Raw genomic sequence first — 23,734 nt, 5'->3', positions numbered from 1 at the left:
CATGACGCACGCTACGCGTCGGAGCAGCGGAGAAGTGCGCGATGACGTCACGGCGAAGGTACGTCATCACGCTCACTGGGTGCGCGATCAGCTGACCGTGGTGTGCGTGATGACGTCACGCGCCGATCTGAGCGTGCGTGATGACGTCACGCGCGGTTGCGTCACCACGCACGCCTCGCGAACTGGGTCCGCGATCAGCTGACCGTGGCGTGCGTGATGACGTCACGCGCGGTTGCGTCACCACGCACGCCTCGCACACTGGGTCCGCGATCAGCTGACCGTGGCGTGCGTGATGACGTCACGCGCGTGGGTCTGTGTGGGTCACTGTGGGTCACTGTGTGTCTCTATGGGTCTCTGTGGGTCTGTGTGGGTCTCTGTGGGTCTGTGTGGGTCTCTGTGGGTCTCTGTGGGTCTCTGTGGGTCTGTGTGGGTCTCTGTGGGTCTCTGTGGGTCTGTGTGGGTCTCTGTGGGTCTGTATGGGTCCCTGTGGGTCTGTGTGGGTCTGTGTGGGTCTGTGTGGGTCTGTGTGGGTCTCTGTGGGTCTGTGTGGGTCTCTGTGGGTCTGTGTGGGTCTCTGTGGGTCTGTGTGGGTCTCTGTGGGTCTGTGTGGGTCTCTGTGGGACTGTATGGGTCTCTGTGGGTCTCTGTGGGTCTCTATGGGTCTCTGTGGGTCTGTGTGGGTCTGTGTGGGTCTCTGTGGGACTGTGTGGGTCTCTGTGGGTCTGTGTGGGTCTCTGTGGGTCTGTGTGGGTCTCTGTGGGACTGTATGGGTCTCTGTGGGTCTCTATGAGTCTCTGTGGGTCTCTGTGGGTCTGTATCAGTCTCTGTGGGTCTGTGTGGGTCTGTGTGGGTCTCTGTGGGTCTGTGGGGGTCTCTGTGGTTCTCTGTGGGTCTGTGGGTCTCTGTGGGTCTGTGGGGGTCTCTGTGGGTCTCTGTGGGTCTCTGTGGGTCTGTATGGGTCTCTGTGGGTCTGTGTGGGTCTCTGTGGGTCTCTGTGGGTCTCTGTGGGTCTCTGTGGGTCTGTATGGGTCTCTGTGGGTCTGTGTGGGTCTGTGTGGGTCTGTATGGGTCTCTGTGGGTCTCTGTGGGTCTGTATGGGTCTCTGTGGGTCTCTGTGGGTCTCTGTGGGTCTGTATGGGTCTCTGTGGGTCTCTGTGGGTCTCTGTGGGTCTCTGTGGGTCTGTATGGGCCTCTGTGGGTCTCTGTGGGTCTCTGTGGGTCTGTGTGGGTCTCTGTGGGTCTCTGTGGGTCTGTGTGGGTCTGTGTGGGTCTCTGTGGGTCTCTGTGGGTCTGTATGGGCCTCTGTGGGTCTTTGTGGGTCTCTGTGGGTCTGTGTGGGTCTCTGTGGGTCTCTGTGGGTCTGTGTGGGTCTCTGTGGGTCTGTGTGGGTCTCTGTGGGTCTCTGTGGGTCTGTGTGGGTCTCTGTGGGTCTGTGTGGGTCTCTGTGGGTCTGTGTGGGTCTCTGTGGGTCTGTGTGGGTCTCTGTGGGTCTCTGTGGGTCTGTGTGGGTCTCTGTGGGTCTGTGTGGGTCTGTGTGGGTCTCTGTGGGTCTCTGTGGGTCTCTGCGAGTCTCCATGTGTCTCTGTGGGCGAGTCCCGTAGACAAGACGGGCAGATGACCTGGTCCGAACGTCGCAACAACCTCCACCACCTCCACCTCATCATCATCCTCAACTCATTCCTTACCCTCTGGTCGGGAAGGAGAGAAACAAGAGGGCAGTCAGCAAACCTTCAAGTCAAGACACGCTCTCAACTCATTCCTTTATTGAAAGCTCCCCCAACGCCGGCACCGGGCGGGAGTGACACATTTAGGTCGGCTCAGCCTTAAATACTAAACCCTCCCCTCCCTACAGCAGCAGCAGCGCTGTGTTACGTAGAGACACGGAGAGATGCGCAGAGAGAGAGAGATGCATGGCCACAGTAACAGGGAGAGCTTACAGCAGCGTGTGTGTGTGTGGTATTTGGTAACATCACCATCACCACCACCATCACTATAATCGTAATCACCACCACCATCACCACCACCACCATCATTATAATCGTAATCACCACCACCATCACCACCACCACCACCACAACCACGACCTCCCTGCGTCTCTCCACGTTGACCGTGTGGGTGGGTGGGGTTCACGACGGCCGTGTGGGTGGAGTGGGTGGGGTTCACGGTGGCCGTGTGGGTGGGTGGGGTTCACGGTGGCCGTGTGGGTGGGTGGGGTTCACGACGGCCGTGTGGGTGGAGTGGGTGGGGTTCACGGTGGCCGTGTGGGTGGGTGGGGTTCACGGTGGCCGTGTGGGTGGGTGGGGTTCACGGTGGCCGTGTGGGTGGGTGGGGTTCACGGTGGCCGTGTGGGTGGGTGGGGTTCACGATGGCCGTGTGGGTGGGTGGGGTTCACGATGGCCGTGTGGGTGGGTGGGGTTCACAATGGCCGTGTGGGTGGGTGGGTGGGGTTCACGATGGCCGTGTGGGTGGGTGGGTGGGGTTCACGATGGCCGTGTGGGTGGGTGGGGTTCACGATGGCCGTGTGGGTGGGTGGGTGGGGTTCACGATGGCCGTGTGGGTGGGTGGGTGGGGTTCACGATGGCCGTGTGGGTGGGTGGGTGGGTGGGGTTCACGATGGCCGTGTGGGTGGGTGGGGTTCATGATGGCCGTGTGGGTGGGTGGGTGGGGTCACGACGGCCGTGTGGGTGGGTGGGGTTCACGATGGCCGTGTGGGTGGGTGGGGTTCATGACGGCCGTGTGGGTGGGTGGGGTCACGACGGCCGTGTGGGTGGGTGGGGTTCACGACGGCCGTGTGGGTGGGTGGGGTTCATGACGGCCGTGTGGGTGGGTGCGGTTCACGACGGCCGTGTGGGTGGGTGGGGTTCACGATGGCCGTGTGGGTGGGTGGGGTTCACGATGGCCGTGTGGGTGGGTGGGTGGGTGGGGTTCACGACGGCCGTGTGGGTGGGTGGGGTTCACGGTGGCCGTGTGGGTGGGTGGGGTTCACGATGGCCGTGTGGGTGGGTGGGGTTCACGATGGCCGTGTGGGTGGGTGGGGTTCACGATGGCCGTGTGGGTGGGTGGGTGGGGTTCACGATGGCCGTGTGGGTGGGTGGGTGGGGTTCACGATGGCTGTGTGGATGGATTGGTGGGTGGGGTTCACGATAGCCGTGTGGGTGTGTGGGGTTCACGATGGCCGTGTGGGTGGGTGGGGTTCACGATGGCCGTGTGGGTGGGTGGGTGGGGTTCACGATGGCCGTGTGGGTGGGTGGGTGGGGTTCACGATGGCCGTGTGGGTGGCCGTGTGGGTGGTTGGGCTTCACGGTGGCCATGTGGGTGGCCGTGTGGGTGGGTGGGTGGCCGTGTGGGTGGGTGGGGTTCACGGTGGCCGTGTGGGTGGGTGGGTGGCCGTGTGGGTGGGTGGGCTTCACGACGGCCCCACTCCACCCCCGCCCACGCCATGGCAGGAGCTCAGCACCAACTCCTCCAGAACTCGCGACGGGTCCGCTGGAGAGGGGGGGCTCCCCCCTCCACCCGCTCCCCCCCGATCGCCGTGGTGACGGTGGAGGGGGGCGCCCCCCCCGCCTCCTGCTGCACCGCTGCTGCTGCTGCTGCTGCTGCGCTGGACGGCCTGAAGCGCCCGCTGCACTTCGTGAACGCTGAAGCCCATGTCAGTGAAGCCGGAGAGAAGTGACACGAAGTGTTCCACCTGGGTGGGGGAGGACACTCGCTCGCTCACTCACTCGCTCGCTCATATAATCACTCACTCACTCACTCATATAATCACTCACTCACTCACTCATATAATCACTCACTCACTCACTAATACACTCATACACTCACTCACTCACTAATACACTCATACACTCACTCACTCACACACTCACTAATACACTCATACACTCACTCACTCACACACTCACTAATACACTCATACACTCACTCACTCACACACTCACTAATACACTCATACACTCACTCACTCACACACTCACTAATACACTCATACACTCACACACTCGCTCGCTCACTCACTCGCTCGCTCACACACTCATACACTCACACACTCGCTCGCTCACTCACTCGCTCGCTCATACACTCACTTACTCATACACTCACTCACTCACACACTCACTCACTCACACACTCATATAATCACTCGCTCGCTCATACACTCACTCACCCATACACTCATACAATCACTCACTCATACAATCACTCACTCACTCATATAATCACTCACTCACTCATATAATCACTCACACACTCATACACTCACTCACACACTCATACACTCACTCACTCACTAATACACTCATACACTCACTCACTCACACACTCACTAATACACTCAACAACAACAACAACCGCCATTCGCCACTAAGTGGCGGTGACGTCACCACGACGCTTGTGCCAGGCCATGTGCACCCTGAGGCCACGTGAAGTGTCGAACGCCCGCTGGCAGGAGGTCACGGGGCGGACCCATGTGCCACGGGTCGACTGACCGAGATGACCGAGATGACTGGCTGATGCACCACCTGTGCCCCCTACTGTGCCAACTTGCTGTGCTTTAGCCACCCGGCGCTCCGCTCATACACTCACTCACTCACACACTCACTAATACACTCATACACTCACACACTCGCTCACTCACTCACTCGCTCGCTCATACACTCATACACTCACTTACTCATACACTCACTCACTCACACACTCATATAATCACTCGCTCGCTCATACACTCACTCACCCATACACTCATACAATCACTCACTCATACAGTCACTCACTCATACACTCACTCACTCACTCATATAATCACTCACACACTCATACACTCACTCACTCACTCATACACTCACTCACTCATACACTCACTCACTCATACACTCAGTCACACACTCATACAATCACTCATACACTCACACACTCACTCACTCATATAATCACTCACTCACTCATACACTCATACAATCACTCACTCATATAATCACTCGCTCACTCATACACTCACTCACTCATACACTCACTCACTCATACACTCACTCGCTCACTCATACACTCACTCACTCACTCGCTCACTCATACACTCACTCACTCATACACTCACTCACTCACTCATACATACACTCACTCACTCACTCATACACTCACTCACTCATACACTCACTCATACACTCACTCACTCATACACTCACTCACTCACTCATACATACACTCACTCACTCACTCATACACTCACTCACTCATACACTCACTCACTCATACATACACTCACTCGCTCACTCATACACTCACTCACTCATACACTCACTCACTCACTCATACATACACTCACTCACTCACTCATACACTCACTCACTCACACACTCATACACTCACTCACTCACACACTCATACACTCATACACTCATACAATCACTCATACAATCACTCATACAATCACTCATACACTCACTCACACACTCACTCACTCATACAATCACTCACTCATACAATCACTCACTCACTCATACACTCACTCACACATACACTCACTCATACAATCACTCACTCACTCACACACTCATACATTCATACACTCACTCATATAATCACTCATACACTCACTCACACACTCACTCATACAATCACTCACTCATACAATCACTCACTCGCACACTCACTCACTCACCCACCCACCCACTCACCCACCCACCCACTCACCCACCCACCCACTCACCCACCCACCCACCCACCCACTCACCCACCCACTCACCCACCCACCCACCCACTCACCCACCCACCCACCCACCCACTCACCCACTCACCCACCCACCCACCCACTCACCCACCCACCCACCCACTCACCCACTCACCCACCCACCCACCCACTCACCCACTCACCCACCCACCCACCCACCCACCCACTCACCCACCCACCCACCCACCCACTCACCCACCCACTCACCCACCCACCCACCCACTCACCCACCCACCCACCCACTCACCCACTCACCCACCCACCCACTCACCCACCCACCCACTCACCCACCCACCCACGCAGGTGGCGCTAGACACTGACCTCGGACTCGGAGTTGGGCGAGGCATCGAGAGCCGCGAAAACCAAAGCCTCGGGGTGCCCCTTGTCACAGAGCTTCTGACACCAGCACAGGAAGTCAAACACCTGGGGGGGGGGGGGGGGGGGTCACGGGGTCACACAATGGGTCACGGGGTCACACAGTGGGTCACAGGGTCACGGGGGGGGTCACGGGGGGGGGGGGGGGTCATGGGGTCACACAGCAGGTCACGGGGTCACACAGTCACACAGTGGGTCACACAGTGGGTCACGGGGTCACGGGGGGTCACGAGGTCACACAGCGGGTCACGGGGTCACACAGTGGGTCACAAGGTCACAGTGGGTCACGGGGTCACACAGTGGGTCACGGGGTCACACAGCGGGTCACGAGAGAGTCACACAGTGGGTCACGGGGTCACACAGTGGGTCACGGGGTCACACAGCGGGTCACACAGTGGGTCACGGGGTCACACAGCGGGTCACACAGTGGGTCACGGGGTCACACAGCAGGTCACGGGGTCACACAGTGGGTCACGGGGTCACACAGCGGGTCACAGTGGGTCATACAGCGGGTCACGGGGTCACACAGTGGGTCACGGGGTCACACAGCGGGTCACACAGTGGGTCACACAGCGGGTCACACAGTGGGTCACGGGGTCACACAGCGGGTCACGGGGTCACGCAGCGGGTCACGGGGTCACACAGTGACTGGGTCACCGGGTCACAGGATCCTTCTCCCCCCCGTAACCCCCCCACCCAGCCCGCCCCTGGCCCCGCCCCCGTTGCCATGGGTTACTCACGCCATCTTGGTCGTTGCCACGGGAACGCAGCGCCCTCGCCACGCGGTGTCCCGGGTAGCCCATGGCCTCCATGGCCGTAGCCAATCCGGAGAGCTCACACGGGTAGGGGGGGGAGGGGCACGCGGGGGGAGATGGGGGGGGAGCGGGGGATGGGACCTGCGTGTGTGAGTGTGTGTGAGTGTGTGTGAGTGTGTGTGAGAGTGTGTCAGAGTGTGTCAGAGTGTGTGTGTGTGTCAGAGTGTGTGTGTGAGTGAGTGTGTGAGTGAGTGTGAGTGTGTGTGAGTGTGTGTGTGGTTGAGTGTGTGTGTGAGTGAGTGTGTGTGTGTGAGTGTGTGTGAGTGTGTGTGAGAGTGTGTCAGAGTGTGTGTGTGTGTGTGAGTGTGTGTGAGTGTGTGTCAGAGTGTGTGTGTGAGTGTGTGTGAGTGAGTGTGTGAGTGAGTGTGAGTGTGTGAGTGTGTGTGTGAGTGTGTGTGAGTGTGTGTGTGGGTGAGTGTGTGTGAGTGTGTGTGTGTGCGAGTGTGTGTGCGTGTGAGTGTGTGTGAGTGAGTGTGTGTGAGTGTGTGTGGGTGTGTGTGTGAGTGTATGAGTGAGTGTATGAGTGTGCGTGTGAGTGAGTGTGTGAGTGTGAGTGAGTATGTGAGTGTGTGTGAGTGTGTGAGTGTGTGCGTGTGTGTGTGAGTGTATGAGTGAGTGTGAGTGTGCATGTGTGAGTGTGTGTGTAAGTGTGTGTGTGAGTGTGTGAGTGCGAGTGTGTGTGTGTGAGTGTGTGTGAGTGAGTGTGTGTGAGTGAGTGTGTGTGAGTGTGTGTGGGTGTGTGTGTGAGTGTATGAGTGAGTGTATGAGTGTGCGTGTGAGTGAGTGTGTGAGTGTGTGTGAGTATGTGAGTGTGTGTGTGAGTGTGTGAGTGTGTGCGTGTGTATGTGTGAGTGTATGAGTGAGTGTGAGTGTGCATGTGTGAGTGTGTGTGTAAGTGTGTGTGTGTGAGTGTGTGAGTGCGAGTGTGTGTGTGTGTGAGTGTGTGTGAGTGAGTGTGTGTGAGTGAGTGTGTGTGAGTGTGTGTGGGTGTGTGTGTGAGTGTATGAGTGAGTGTATGAGTGTGTGAGTGTGAGTGTGTGTGAGTATGTGAGTGTGTGTGAGTGTGTGAGTGTGTGTGTGAGTGTATGAGTGAGTGTGAGTGTGCATGTGTGAGTGTGTGTGTAAGTGTGAGTGTGTGTGTGAGTGTGTGAGTGCGAGTGTGTGAGTGTGTGTGAGTGAGTGTATGAGTGTGCGTGTGAGTGTGTGCGTGTGAGTGTGAGTGAGTATGTGAATGTGTGTGTGAGTGTGTGAGTGTGTGCGTGTGTGTGTGAGTGTATGAGTGAGTGTGAGTGTGCATGTGTGAGTGAGTGTGTGTAAGTGTGTGTGTGAGTGTGCGTGCGTGTGCGAGAGAGACAACGGTTTGAACATCGTCAGCCACACTGAGTGGGTGATAGCAGAGCCACATTCAATCAGACAGCCTGCAGTGTGAGTGGACTAGTGGCCACGGGAGGTGATGACAGAGGAGTCAGCCTGCAGTACGAGTGGACTAGTGGCCACGGGAGGTAATGACAGTGGAGTCAGCCTGCAGTGTGAGTGAACTAGTGGCCACGGGAGGTGATGATAGAGGAGTCAGCCTGCAGTACGAGTGGACTAGTGGCCACGTGAGGTAATGACAGGGGAGTCAGCCTGCAGTGTGAGTGGACTAGTGGCCACGTGAGGTAATGACAGGGGAGTCAGCCTGCAGTGCGAGTGGACTAGTGGCCACGGGAGGTAATGACAGGGGAGTCAGCCTGCAGTGTGAGTGGACTAGTGGCCACGGGAGGTAATGACAGGGGAGTCAGCCTGCAGTGTGAGTGGACTGGTGGCCACGGGAGGTAGTGACAGGGGAGTCAGCCTGCAGTGTGAGTGGACTAGTGGCCACGGGAGGTAATGACAGGGGAGTCAGCCTGCAGTGTGAGTGGACTAGTGGCCACGGGAGGTAATGACAGGGGAGTCAGCCTGCAGTGTGAGTGGACTAGTGGCCACGGGAGGTAATGACAGGGGAGTCAGCCTGCAGTGTGAGTGGACTAGTGGCCACGGGAGGTAAAGACGGGGGAGTCAGCCTGCAGTGCGAGTGGACTGGTGGCCACGGGAGGTGATGACAGGGGAGTCAGCCTGCAGTGTGAGTGGACTAGTGGCCACGGGAGGTAAAGACGGGGGAGTCAGCCTGCAGTGTGAGTGGACTGGTGGCCACGGGAGGTAATGACAGGGGAGTCAGCCTGCAGTGTGAGTGGACTAGTGGCCACGGGAGGTAATGACAGGGGAGTCAGCCTGCAGTGTGAGTGGACTAGTGGCCACGGGAGGTAAAGACGGGGGAGTCAGCCTGCAGTGTGAGTGGACTGGTGGCCACGGGAGGTGATGACAGGAGAGTCAGCCTGCAGTGTGAGTGGACTAGTGGCCATGGGAGGTAATGACAGGGGAGTCAGCCTGCAGTGTGAGTGGACTAGTGGCCATGGGAGGTAATGACAGGGGAGTCAGCCTGCAGTGCGAGTGGACTAGGGGCCACGGGAGGTAATGACAGGGGAGTCAGCCTGCAGTGTGAGTGGACTAGTGGCCACGGGAGGTAAAGACGGGGGAGTCAGCCTGCAGTGTGAGTGGACTAGTGGCCATGGGAGGTGATGACAGGAGAGTCAGCCTGCAGTGTGAGTGGACTAGTGGCCACGGGAGGTAATGACAGGGGAGTCAGCCTGCAGTGTGAGTGGACTAGTGGCCACGGGAGGTAAAGACGGGGGAGTCAGCCTGCAGTGTGAGTGGACTGGTGGCCACGGGAGGTGATGACAGGGGAGTCAGCCTGCAGTGTGAGTGGACTAGTGGCCATGGGAGGTAATGACAGGGGAGTCAGCCTGCAGTGCGAGTGGACTAGGGGCCACGGGAGGTAATGACAGGGGAGTCAGCCTGCAGTGTGAGTGGACTAGTGGCCACGGGAGGCAATGACAGGGGAGTCAGCCTGCAGTGTGAGTGGACTGGTGGCCACGGGAGGTGATGACAGGAGAGTCAGCCTGCAGTGTGAGTGGACTAGTGGCCACGGGAGGTAATGACAGGGGAGTCAGCCTGCAGTGTGAGTGGACTAGTGGCCACGGGAGGTAGTGACAGGGGAGTCAGCCTGCAGTGTGAGTGGACTAGTGGCCACGGGAGGTAGTGACAGGGGAGTCAGCCTGCAGTGTGAGTGGACTAGTGGCCACGGGAGGTAATGACAGGGGAGTCAGCCTGCAGTGTGTGGACTGGTGGCCACAGGAGGTAATATATCAACACAGACACAACTTCAAGCATGATGATGGGTACAAACTGAGCAATCATTGGAAGGACGTTATTAACCAGGTAAAGTCAGAACTGACAGTGATGTTTCCATCCTACCTGCCTATGTCAGCTGTTATTTCATGCCAATCTCTCACATTAACATAGCCACTTCCGTACCCAGTTACATCATTAGTAGTCAACACGGGTAGTAGTCAACACGGATAGTAGTCAACACGGATAGTAGTCAACACGGATAGTAGTCAACACGGCTAGTAGTCAACACGGATAGTAGTCAACACGGCTAGTAGTCAACACGGATAGTAGTCAACACGGATAGTAGTCAACACGGATAGTAGTCAACACGGATAGTAGTCAACACGGATAGTAGTCAACACGGTTAGTAGTCAACACGGCTAGTAGTCAACACGGCTAGTAGTCAACACGGATAGTAGTCAACACGGTAGTAGTCAACACGGATAGTAGTCAACACGGATGGTAGTCAACACGGAGAGTAGTCAACACGGATAGTAGTCAACACGGTTAGTAGTCAACACGGATAGTAGTCAACACGGATAGTAGTCAACACGGATAGTAGTCAACACGGATAGTAGTCAACACGGATAGTAGTCAACACGGAGAGTAGTCAACACGGATAGTAGTCAACACGGTTAGTAGTCAACACGGATAGTAGTCAACACGGATAGTAGTCAACACGGATAGTAGTCAACACGGATAGTAGTCAACACGGCTAGTAGTCAACACGGCTAGTAGTCAACACGGATAGTAGTCAACACGGATAGTAGTCAACACGGATAGTAGTCAACACGGATAGTAGTCAACACGGCTAGTAGTCAACACGGATAGTAGTCAACACGGATAGTAGTCAACACGGATAGTAGTCAACACGGATAGTAGTCAACACGGATAGTAGTCAACACGGATGGTAGTCAACACGGATGGTAGTCAACACGGAGAGTAGTCAACACGGATAGTAGTCAACACGGATAGTAGTCAACACGGATAGTAGTCAACACGGATAGTAGTCAACACGGCTAGTAGTCAACACGGATAGTAGTCAACACGGCTAGTAGTCAACACGGATAGTAGTCAACACGGATAGTAGTCAACACGGATAGTAGTCAACACGGTAGTAGTCAACACGGATAGTAGTCAACACGGATAGTAGTCAACACGGCTAGTAGTCAACACGGATAGTAGTCAACACGGATAGTAGTCAACACGGTTAGTAGTCAACACGGATAGTAGTCAACACGGATAGTAGTCAACACGGTTAGTAGTCAACACGGATAGTAGTCAACACGGCTAGTAGTCAACACGGATAGTAGTCAACACGGATAGTAGTCAACACGGATAGTAGTCAACACGGCTAGTAGTCAACACGGATAGTAGTCAACACGGATAGTAGTCAACACGGATAGTAGTCAACACGGCTAGTAGTCAACACGGCTAGTAGTCAACACGGCAAGTAGTCAACACGGCTAGTAGTCAACACGGCTAGTAGTCAACACGGCTAGTAGTCAACACGGCTAGTAGTCAACACGGTAGTAGTCAACACGGATAGTAGTCAACACGGATAGTAGTCAACACGGATAGTAGTCAACACGGCTAGTAGTCAACACGGCAAGTAGTCAACACGGCTAGTAGTCAACACGGCTAGTAGTCAACACGGCTAGTAGTCAACACGGCAAGTAGTCAACACGGCTAGTAGTCAACACGGCTAGTAGTCAACACGGCTAGTAGTCAACACGGATAGTAGTCAACACGGATAGTAGTCAACACGGCTAGTAGTCAACACGGCTAGAAGTCAACACGGATAGTAGTCAACACGGCTAGTAGTCAACACGGATAGTAGTCAACACGGATAGTAGTCAACACGGCTAGTAGTCAACACGGATAGTAGTCAACACGGATAGTAGTCAACACGGATAGTAGTCAACACGGCTAGTAGTCAACACGGTTAGTAGTCAACACGGATAGTAGTCAACACGGATAGTAGTCAACACTTCTGCTACTTTTGTCCAGGCGCTCTTCCCCCTCCAACCCAGCAGCTTAAATAGGCGCTCCGAGCGTGGTGGTGGTGGTGGTGGGTGTTTCATTCAGACGCCGTCTCCCCGACAGACCTGGTCTGCACCTGAGGACGGCTGCTTGCGTTGTGGCCGAAACGTCGTGAGAATAATTTTAACATGTTTTATTATTTAATTATGTTTTATTTTTTTCATTTTATTAAGTTTTATTTTATTATGTTTTATTTTATTATTTTATCTAGTTTTATTTTATTATTTTATTATGTTTAATTTTGATCATTTCACCAAGTTTTATTTAATTATTTTATTACGTTTTATTTTTTTATCATTTTATTAAGCTTCATTTTATTATTTTTTTACGTTTTATTTTCATCATTTTATCAAGTTTTATTTTATTATTTTATTATGTTTTATTGTTATCATTTAATTAAGCTTCATTTTATTATTTTATAACGTTTCATTTTCATCTTTTTATTACTTCCCTTCCATGTGACGACTTTACCGAAAGAACCAAGAACAAACACTTCAGCGACCGCTCACCTCAATCCTCCAAACTAATTCACACTCATCCTCTTCTGCCGCTGCCGTCGCAGCAACGCCGGGAGCCTTCCCCCCCACCGGCACCACCACAGTCCCACCACCGCCACCACCACCGCCACCACCGCCGCCACCGCCACCACCACCACCACCGCCACCACCACCACCGCCACCACCACCACCACCGCCTTCAGCACCATCGCACTCCAAATCGGCGAGCGTGGGGAAGGAGAGCGAGCGGATGCTGTTTGCCGACCCCACCGCCCACAGCGCCGAGGGGGCCGCCGACGCGGCTGCACCGCCGGTGTTGCCGCCGCTCGGCAGGCCGGCGTACGGACGGCGAGCGGCCGAGACCGCCTGCCGACAATCGCCGTCGTGGCTACCGCCTGTGTCGTCGTCCTCGTGTCCGGCGGAGCCACCGCCGGCACTACCGCCGGCACTACCAGCGGCACTACCGCCGCGCCCCGCCAGGTTGATCCGCAGCTCGGCGAGGCCGTCAAGCGTCCGCGGATTGGTGCCGTCGAAGGGGTCAACCCGGAGGTCAAAGGCGGCGGGGTCGATGCGGCCGCCGCCAACGCCACCACCACCACCACCGGCACCACCACCACCGCCGCCACCACCACCGCCACCACCGCCACCACCGCCACCACCACCGTCGCGCCCCGCAAGGATGATCCGTAGCTCGGCGCGGTCATCGAGCGTCTGCAGCTCCATGTTGTCGAAGGGGTCCTCCTGGCGGTCAAAGTCGGCCAGGTCGATGCGGCCGTCGCGAGGCGCGGAAGAACCGACACCGCCACCACCAGCACCGCCACCACCACCACCAGCACCACCATCACCACCACCGCCGCTAGCGCCACCACGCTCCAGAGCGGGCGTGGGCATGAGGATGTCGCCGTGACGGAGCGTCGCCATCAGCGGGTGGACGGACGAGGGTCCGTTCTCTTTGCCGCCGGACGTTGACGCTGACGACGATGACGCGGCCAACGCCGCTGATGATGATGATGATGACGACGACGCTGATGATGATGATGATGATGCTGCTGCTGATGATGCCGCCTGCTGCTGCTTGCGGAGTTGTCGCTGGCGAGCGAGGACGCGGGAGGACTCCGCTAGGCAGCGACGCTCCAGAGAGAAGTCATACTGTGGTGGGGGGGGGGTGGTGGGGTGGTGGGGGGTGGTGGTAGGGGTGGTGGTGGGGGGTGGTGGGTGGTGGAGGGGTGGTGGTGGAGGGTGGTGGTGGTGGAGGGTGGTGGTGGGGGGGGTGGTGGTGGTGGGGGGTGGTGGTGGGGAGGGGGGGGGTGGGGGGTGGGGGGGGGTGGTGGTGGGGGAGGGGGGGGGTGGTGGTGGTGGGGAGGGGGGGGTGGTGGGGGGGGGTGGTGGTGGTGGGGGAGGGGGGGGGTGGTGGTGGTGGTGGGGAGAGGGGGGTGGTGGGGGTGGTGGGGGTGGTGGTGGTGGGGGGTGGTGGTGGTGGGGGGTGGTAGGGGTGGTGGGGGGGAGACACAGGAAGGTGGTGGTTTTGGATGTGATAGTTGTGATAATGGTAGTGGTGGTGGTGATGGTAGTGGTGGTGGTGGTGATGGTTGTGGTGGTAGTGGATGTGATGATGGTGGTCGTGGTTGTGGTGGTGATTGTGGTGGTGGATGTGGTGGTTTTGGTAGTTGATGTGGTGGTTGTGATTGCAATCGTCGTGATAGTTGCGGTGGTTGTGATAGTTGTGGTGGTGGTGGTGGTGATGGTTGTGGTGGTAGTGGATGTGATGATGGTTGTGGTGGTGGTTGTGGTAGTGATGGTGGTTGTGATGGTGGTCGTTTTTGATAGTGGATGTAGTGGTTGTGGTGGTGGTTGTGGTGGTGATTGTGATGATGATGATGGTGGTCGTGGTTGTGGTGGTGATTGTGGTGGTGGATGTGGTGGTGGATGTAGTGGTTGTGGTGGTGGTTGTGATAGTTGTGGTGGTGGTGGTGGTGATGGTTGTGGTGGTAGTGGATGTGATGATGGTGGTCGTGGTTGTGGTGGTGATTGTGGTGGTGGATGTGGTGGTTTTGGTAGTGGTGGTTGTGATTGCAATCGTCGTGATAGTTGCGCTGGTTGTGATAGTGGTGGTGGTTATGATAGTTGTGGTGGTGGTGGTTGTGATAGTTGTGGTGGTGGTGGTGGTGGGACTCACAGCCTGCATCTGTGCTAGGAGGCCGCGTGGGTCAGGCAGGGACAGGCCAAGTGGAGCGGCCACCACGGGAGGGGTGCGAAACGACTCCCCCACGCGGAACATAACGCCGTCCAGAGAGCCACAACCACCTACTGCACAACCACAACCACCACCACCATCATCATCATCACAACCACAACCACCATCATCATCATCATCACAACCACTACCACCATCATCATCATCACAACCACTACCACCACCACATCCACCATCATCATCATCACAACCTCTACCACCATCATCATCATCACAACCACAACCACCACCACTACCATCATCATCATCACCACCACTACCACCATCATCATCATAACAACCACAACCATCATCATCATCACAACCACCACGGGAGGGGTGCGAAACGACTCCCCAACGCGGAACATAACGCCGTCCAGAGAGCCACAACCACCTACTGCACCACCACAACCACAACCACCATCATCATCACCACTACCACCATCATCATCATCATCACAACCACTACCACCATCATCATAACAACCACAACCATCATCATCATAACCACCACCACAACCACAAACACCATCATCATCACAACCACTACCATAATCATCATCATCATCACCACCACAACCACCATCATCACCATCATCACAACCACTACCACCATCATCATCATCAATACCACCACCATCATCACAACCACCACTACCACCACCATCATAACCACCATCATAATCATCATCATCACCACCATCACAACCACCACCACCACCACAACCACCATCATCATTACAACCACTACCATCATCATCATCATCACAACCTCTACCATCATCATCATCATCACCACCACTACCACCATCGTCATAACCACTACCACCACCATCATCATCATCACAACCACCACGGGAGGGGTGCGAAACGACTCCCCAACGCGGAACATAACGCCGTCCAGAGAGCCACAACCACCTACTGCACAACCACAACCACCACCACCATGATCATCATCATCATCACAACCACTACCACCATGATCATCATCATCATCACAACCACTACCACCATCATCATCATCATCACAACCACTACCACCATCATCATCATCACAACCTCTACCACCATCATCATCATCATCACAACCACAACCACCACCACTACCATCATCATCATCATCACCACCACCACTACCACCATCGTCATAACCACTACCACCATCATCATCATCACAACCACCACGAAAGGGGTGCGAAACGACTCCCCAACGCGGAACATAACGCCGTCCAGAGAGCCACAACCACCTACTGCACCACCACAACCACAACCACCATCATCATCACCACTACCACCATCATCATCATCACAACCACTACCACCATCATCATAACAACCACAACCATCATCATCATAACCACCACCACAACCACAAACACCATCATCATCACAACCACTACCATAATCATCATCATCATCACCACCACAACCACCATCATCACCATCATCACAACCACTACCACCATCATCATCATCATCAATACCACCACCATCATCACAACCACCACTACCACCACCATCATAACCACCATCATAATCATCATCATCACCACCATCACAACCACCACCACCACCACAACCACCATCATCATTACAACCACTACCATCATCATCATCATCACAACCTCTACCATCATCATCATCATCACCACCACTACCACCATCGTCATAACCACTACCACCACCATCATCATCATCACAACCACCACGGGAGGGGTGCGAAACGACTCCCCAACGCGGAACATAACGCCGTCCAGAGAGCCACAACCACCTACTGCACAACCACAACCACCACCACCATGATCATCATCATCATCATCACAACCACTACCACCATGATCATCATCATCATCACAACCACTACCACCATCATCATCATCACAACCACTACCACCACCACATCCACCATCATCATCATCACAACCTCTACCACCATCATCATCATCACAACCACAACCACCACCACTACCATCATCATCATCATCACCACCACCACTACCACCATCGTCATAACCACTACCACCATCATCATCATCACAACCACCACGGGAGGGGTGCGAAACGACTCCCCAACGCGGAACATAACGCCGTCCAGAGAGCCACAACCACCTACTGCACAACCACAACCACCACCACCATCATCATCACCACTACCATCATCATCATAACAACCACAACCATCATCATCATAACCACCACCACAACCACAAACACCATCATCATCACAACCACTACCATAATCATCATCATCATCATCATCACCACCACAACCACCATCATCACCATCATCATAACCACTACCACCATCATCATCATCATCAATACCACCACCATCATCACAACCACCACTACCACCACCATCATCACTACCACCACCATCATCACAACCACCACTACCACCACCATCATAACCACCATCATAATCATCATCATCACCACCATCACAACCACCACCACCATCACAACCACCATCATCATCATCATCACAACCACTACCACCATCATCATCACAACCACTACCACCACCACTACCATCATCATCATCATCACCACCACTACCACCATCGTCATAACCACTACCACCATCATCATCATCATCACAACCACCACGGGAGGGGTGCGAAACGACTCCCCAACGCGGAACATAACGCCGTCCAGAGAGCCACAACCACCTACTGCACCACCACAACAACCACAACCAACATCATCATCGCAACCACTACCATAATCATCATCATCACCACCACCACAACCACAAACACCATCATCATCACAACCACTACCATAATCATCATCATCACCACCACCACCACAACCACAAACACCATCATCATCACAACCACTACCATAATCATCATCATAACCACCACCACAACCACAAACACCATCATCATCACAACCACTACCATAATCATCATCATCACCACCACCACAACCACAAACACCATCATCATCACAACCACTACCATAATCATCATCATAACCACCACCACAACCACAAACACCATCATCATCACAACCACTACCATAATCATCATCATCACCACCACAACCACCATCATCACCATCATCACAACCACTACCACCATCATCATCATCACAACCACTACCACCATCATCACAACCACCACTACCACCACCATCATAACCACCATCATAATCATCATCATCATCACCATCACAACCACCACCACAACCACCATCATCATCATCACAACCACTACTACCATCATCATCATCACAACCACTACAACCATCACCACCACTACAACCACCACCTGCACCACCACCACTTCCGTCACCACCGTCATCACAACCACTACAACCACTATCATCACAACCACCACCACTACTACCACAACCATCACCACAACCATCACCATAACCATCACCGCCACCACCACCACAGCCACCACTACCACAACCATCACCACCACCACAGCCACCACAACCACAAAACCATCACCACCACCACAGCCACCACAACCATCACCACCACCACAGCCACCACTACCACAACCATCACCACCACTACCACAACCATCACCACCACCACAGCTACCACTACCACAACCATCACCACCACCACAGCCACCACTACCACAACCATCACCACCACCACAGCCACCACTACCACAACCATCACCACCACCACAGCCACCACTACCACAACCATCACCACCACCACAGCCACCACTACCACAACCATCACCACCACCATAGCCACCACCACCACAACCATCACCACCACCACAGCCACCACTACCACAACCATCACCACCACCATAGCCACCACCACCACAACCATCACCACCACCACAGCTACCACTACCACAACCATCACCACCACCACAGCCACCACTACCACAACCATCACCACCACCATAGCCACCACCACCACAACCATCACCACCACCACAGCTACCACTACCACAACCATCACCACCACCACAGCCACCACCACCACAACCATCACCACCACCACAGCCACCACTACCACAACCATCACCACCACCACAGCCACCACCACCACAACCATCACCACCACCACAGCTACCACTACCACAACCATCACCACCACCACTACCACAACCATCACCACCACCACAACCATCACCACCACCACAGCCACCACTACCACAACCATCACCACCACCACAGCCACCACTACCACAACCATCACCACCACCACAGCCACCACTACCACAACCACCACAACCACCACAACCATCACCACCACCACAGCCACCACTACCACAACCATCACCACCACCACAGCCACCACTACGACAACCACCACAACCACCACAACCATCACCAACACCACCACTACGACAACCATCACCACCACAGCCACCACTACCACAACCATCACCAACACCACCACTACGACAACCACCACAACCATCACCACCACTACCACAACCATCACCCCCACCACAGCCACAGCCACCACAACCATCACCACCACCACCACCCTCACCTGACGCAGATTCCTTTCTTGTCGCCATTGAGTTTCCGTTTCAGTCTAGAAACACAGAGACACACACAGACACACAGAGACACACACATAGAGAGACACAACAACAACCGCAATTCGCCACTAAGTGGCGGTGACGTCACCACGACGCTTGTGCCAGGCCATGTGCACCTTGAGGCCACGTGAAGTGTGAAGAGACAGACACACACAGAGACAGACACACACAGAGACAGACACACACAGAGACACACACACAGAGACAGACACACACAGTGACACACACACAGAGACAGACATACACAGAGACACACACACAGAGACAGACACACACACACAGTGACAGACACACACAGTGACAGACATAAACACACAAAGACAGACACACACAGAGACACACACACACAGAGACAGACACACACAGAGACAGACACACACAGAGACAGACACACACAGAGACAGACACACAGAGAGACAGACACACAGAGACAGACACACACAGTGACACACACACAGAGACAGACACACACAGAGACACACACACAGAGACAGACACACACACAGTGACAGACACACACAGTGACACACACACAGAGACAGACACACACAGAGACAGACACACACAGAGACAGACATACACAGAGACACACACACAGAGACAGACACACACACAGTGACAGACACACACAGAGACACACACACAGAGACAGACACACACAGAGACAGACACACACAGAGACAGACACACACAGAGACAGACACACAGAGACAGACACACACAGTGACACACACACAGAGACAGACACACACAGAGACAGACACACAGAGACAGACACACACAGTGACACACACACAGAGACAGACATACACAGAGACACACACACAGAGACAGACACACACACAGTGACAGACACACACAGAGACAGACATACACAGAGACACACACACAGAGACAGACACACACAGAGACACACACACAGAGACAGACACACACACAGTGACAGACACACACAGTGACAGACACACACACACAAAGACACAGATCCCCCTATAACCTGTAACAGACTGTAGGGGCAAGTGCTGTTAGCGAGCACCTATGAAGGCCGGAACAGTACACGAGGGGGTGGGTGGCCAGCACCACGCCCGACCGCATTTGTCTCCCTAGTAGCGATGTTTACTACACACCGCACCAGGTAGTCATTTCAGGCTGAGTTGACCTAGGGGAGGCCCAGGACCGGTTCAGATAATCGTCACCGGTGTTGGCCGTGAGCGAGAATTGAATTCAGGTCGCCGGGTTCGCTACACGACCACTCCCTTCACAGAGACACACACACAGACACACACATACAGTGACACACACAGACACACACAGACATACACACACACACACAGACATACACAGAGACACACACACAGACATACACACAGACACACACACACAGACATACACACACACACACAGACATACACAGAGACACACATACAGACATACACAGAGACACACAGACAGAGACACACAGAGAGAGACACACACAGTCACACACACAGACACACACACAGACACACACACACAGACACACACAGACATACACACAGAGCGACACACAGACATACACAGAGACACACACATACAGTGACATACACAGAGACACACACAGACATACACACACACACACAGAGACACACACACAGACACACACATACAGTGACACACACAGAGACACACACAGACATACACACACACACACAGACATACACAGAGACACACACACAGACATACACACAGACACACACACACAGACATACACAGAGACACACACACAGACACACACATACAGTGACACACACAGTGACACACACAGAGACACACACAGACATACACACACACAGACATACACAGAGACACACACATACAGTGACATACACAGAGACACACAGACAGAGACACACAGAGAGAGACACACACAGACATACACACAGACACACACACACAGACATACACACAGACACACACACACAGACATACACACAGACACACACACAGACATACACACAGACATACACACAGACACACACACAGACATACACACACACAGACATACACAGAGACACACACACAGACATACACACAGACACACACACACAGACGTACACACAGAGACACACACATACAGTGACATACACAGAGACACACAGACAGAGACACACAGAGAGAGACACACACAGTCACACACACAGACACACACATACAGTGACACACACAGAGACACACAAAGATACACACACAGAGAGACACACAGAGACACACACACAGACACACACATACAGTGACACACACAGAGACACACACAGACACATACACACCGAGCGACACACAGAGAGACACACACAGACACACACACACAGTGACACACAGTGACACACACAGACATACACACACACACAGACATACACAGAGACACAGACACACAGACATACACACAGACACACACACACAGACATACACACAGTGACACACACAGAGACACACAGACAGAGACACACAGAGACACACACAGTCACACACACACAGACACACACACAGAGACACACACATACAGTGACACACACAGAGACACACACAGACACATACACAGAGCTACAGAGAGACACACACAGACACACACACACACAGAGAGACACACACACAGAGATACACACAAACACACACACAAACACACACACAGACACACACAGAGACACACACACAGAGACACACACACAGAGACACACACACAGAGACACACACACACAGACACACACACAGAGACACACACACAGAGACACACACACAGAGACACACACACAGAGACACACACACAGAGACACACACACAGACACACAGAGAGACACACACAGACGCGAAGACACTCACCCGGGCCCACTCTGCTGACCCAACACAGATCCCCTCCGATGTGTGAAATCTTCAAACTTCGCGTTTCAATGTAAAATTTCGCCGTTCAATTTCCGTCTAGGCCCCGAGAAGCCTCGGGCTCGCCTGGCTCCTCCTCGGGGGCCTCGGTGGGACCAGCCGGGGCGGGAATCCAGGCGAGGCCGTAGGCCTAGAGGCCTAAGAAGCGGACTCCGTCGGCGAAGGCGTTAACGATGGGCTGTTGATTGCCGCAACGTCGAGTTTGTCCGAGTGGCCAAGGGCTTGGCTAGCATCTCGAAACGTCGTCGCGAGGGGAGCGGGTGATTAATACAATTAACATCGTTCCCTGCGTCAGACCAATAACAGGGAGGTATGGTCGACGGTGACGTCACGGTTGTAGGGGGGGGGGTCTTGCGCGATGACGTCACGGATCCCCTGACGCCCCCCCCCCCGGAAACCCCCCAAAACTCGTGACGTCATCGCGCACCACCGTATCCCTCGCGAGAGAGCAGTCGACGCGTGTGGTGACGTCATTCAGGCCGGTGACGTCATCGCGCATTGTTGGAATCGCGTTGAAAGCGCGACGCGATGACGTCGTGCCCGACGCGATGACGTCACGACGAGTCCGCGTGCTGATGCGTTGTTTTTGTTCGTCATTACGTCACGCCGTGTGCGCGATGACGCGCGCCTACGTCACTTTTAAAAGTACCGTAACCAGTTTACTTTCGGATGTGACCGAAGGTGCCGGATTACTTCATAAAGTAATCAGATTACTTTCGGAAGTAATTTGATTTACGACTTGGGAGCGAGAACGGCGACTCATTTTAAGTCGGAAATCCCGCCGCTCACATCCACCAAAGACAAAGCTCCCCCAGGTAGCCTCTAGCAGGGCTCTAGGGGCAAGTGCAGTGTTAGACACACACAGACAAAGCTCCCCCAGGTAGCCTCTAGCAGGGCTCTAGGGGCAAGTGCAGTGTTAGACACACACAGACAAAGCTCCCCCAGGTAGCCTCTAGCAGGGCTGTAGGGGCAAGTGCAGTGTTAGACACACACAGACAAAGCTCCCCCAGGTAGCCTCTAGCAGGGATGTAGGGGCAAGTGCAGTGTTAGACACACACAGACAAAGCTGCCCCAGGTAGCCTCTAGCAGGGATGTAGGGGCAAGTGCAGTGTTAGACACACACAGACAAAGCTCCCCCAGGTAGCCTCTAGCAGGGCTGTAGGGGCAAGTGCTGCTAGTGGCGAGTAGCAGCGCCTATGATGTACACACAGGCAAAGCTCCCCCAGGTAGCCTCTAGCAGGGCTGTAGGGGCAAGTGCTGCTAGTAGGGTGGCTAAAGCACAGCAAGTTGGCACAGTAGGGGGCACAGGTGGTGCATCATCAGCCAGTCGTCTCAGTCAGTCGACCCGTGGC

The 23,734-nt window shown here is 54.4% G+C and overlaps 1 protein-coding gene across 1 annotated transcript; it reads right to left on the bottom strand.

The window, feature by feature from the left end:
* Positions 1 to 3,265: 3,265 nt before the first annotated feature.
* UBAP1 (ubiquitin associated protein 1) lies at positions 3,266 to 22,743 on the bottom strand. Its single transcript, XM_078885228.1, has 7 exons — positions 22,326 to 22,743; positions 19,418 to 19,462; positions 14,878 to 15,008; positions 12,714 to 13,850; positions 6,838 to 6,903; positions 6,044 to 6,145; positions 3,266 to 3,688 (listed from the first exon to the last, which is right to left on the bottom strand). The coding sequence occupies exons 2-7, from the start codon at positions 19,443 to 19,445 to the stop codon at positions 3,407 to 3,409; spliced, it is 1,746 nt and encodes a 581-aa protein (XP_078741354.1). The 5' UTR covers positions 19,446 to 19,462; positions 22,326 to 22,743; the 3' UTR covers positions 3,266 to 3,406.
* Between the last annotated feature and the right edge of the window lie 991 nt (positions 22,744 to 23,734).

Source organism: Lampetra fluviatilis, unplaced genomic scaffold (assembly GCF_964198595.1).
Source record: "Lampetra fluviatilis unplaced genomic scaffold, kcLamFluv1.1 SCAFFOLD_764, whole genome shotgun sequence".
Taxonomy (NCBI): Eukaryota; Metazoa; Chordata; class Hyperoartia; order Petromyzontiformes; family Petromyzontidae; genus Lampetra; species Lampetra fluviatilis.
The sequence above is the reverse complement of the archived record's forward strand: the minus strand, read 5'-3'. Positions and strand labels throughout refer to the sequence as shown.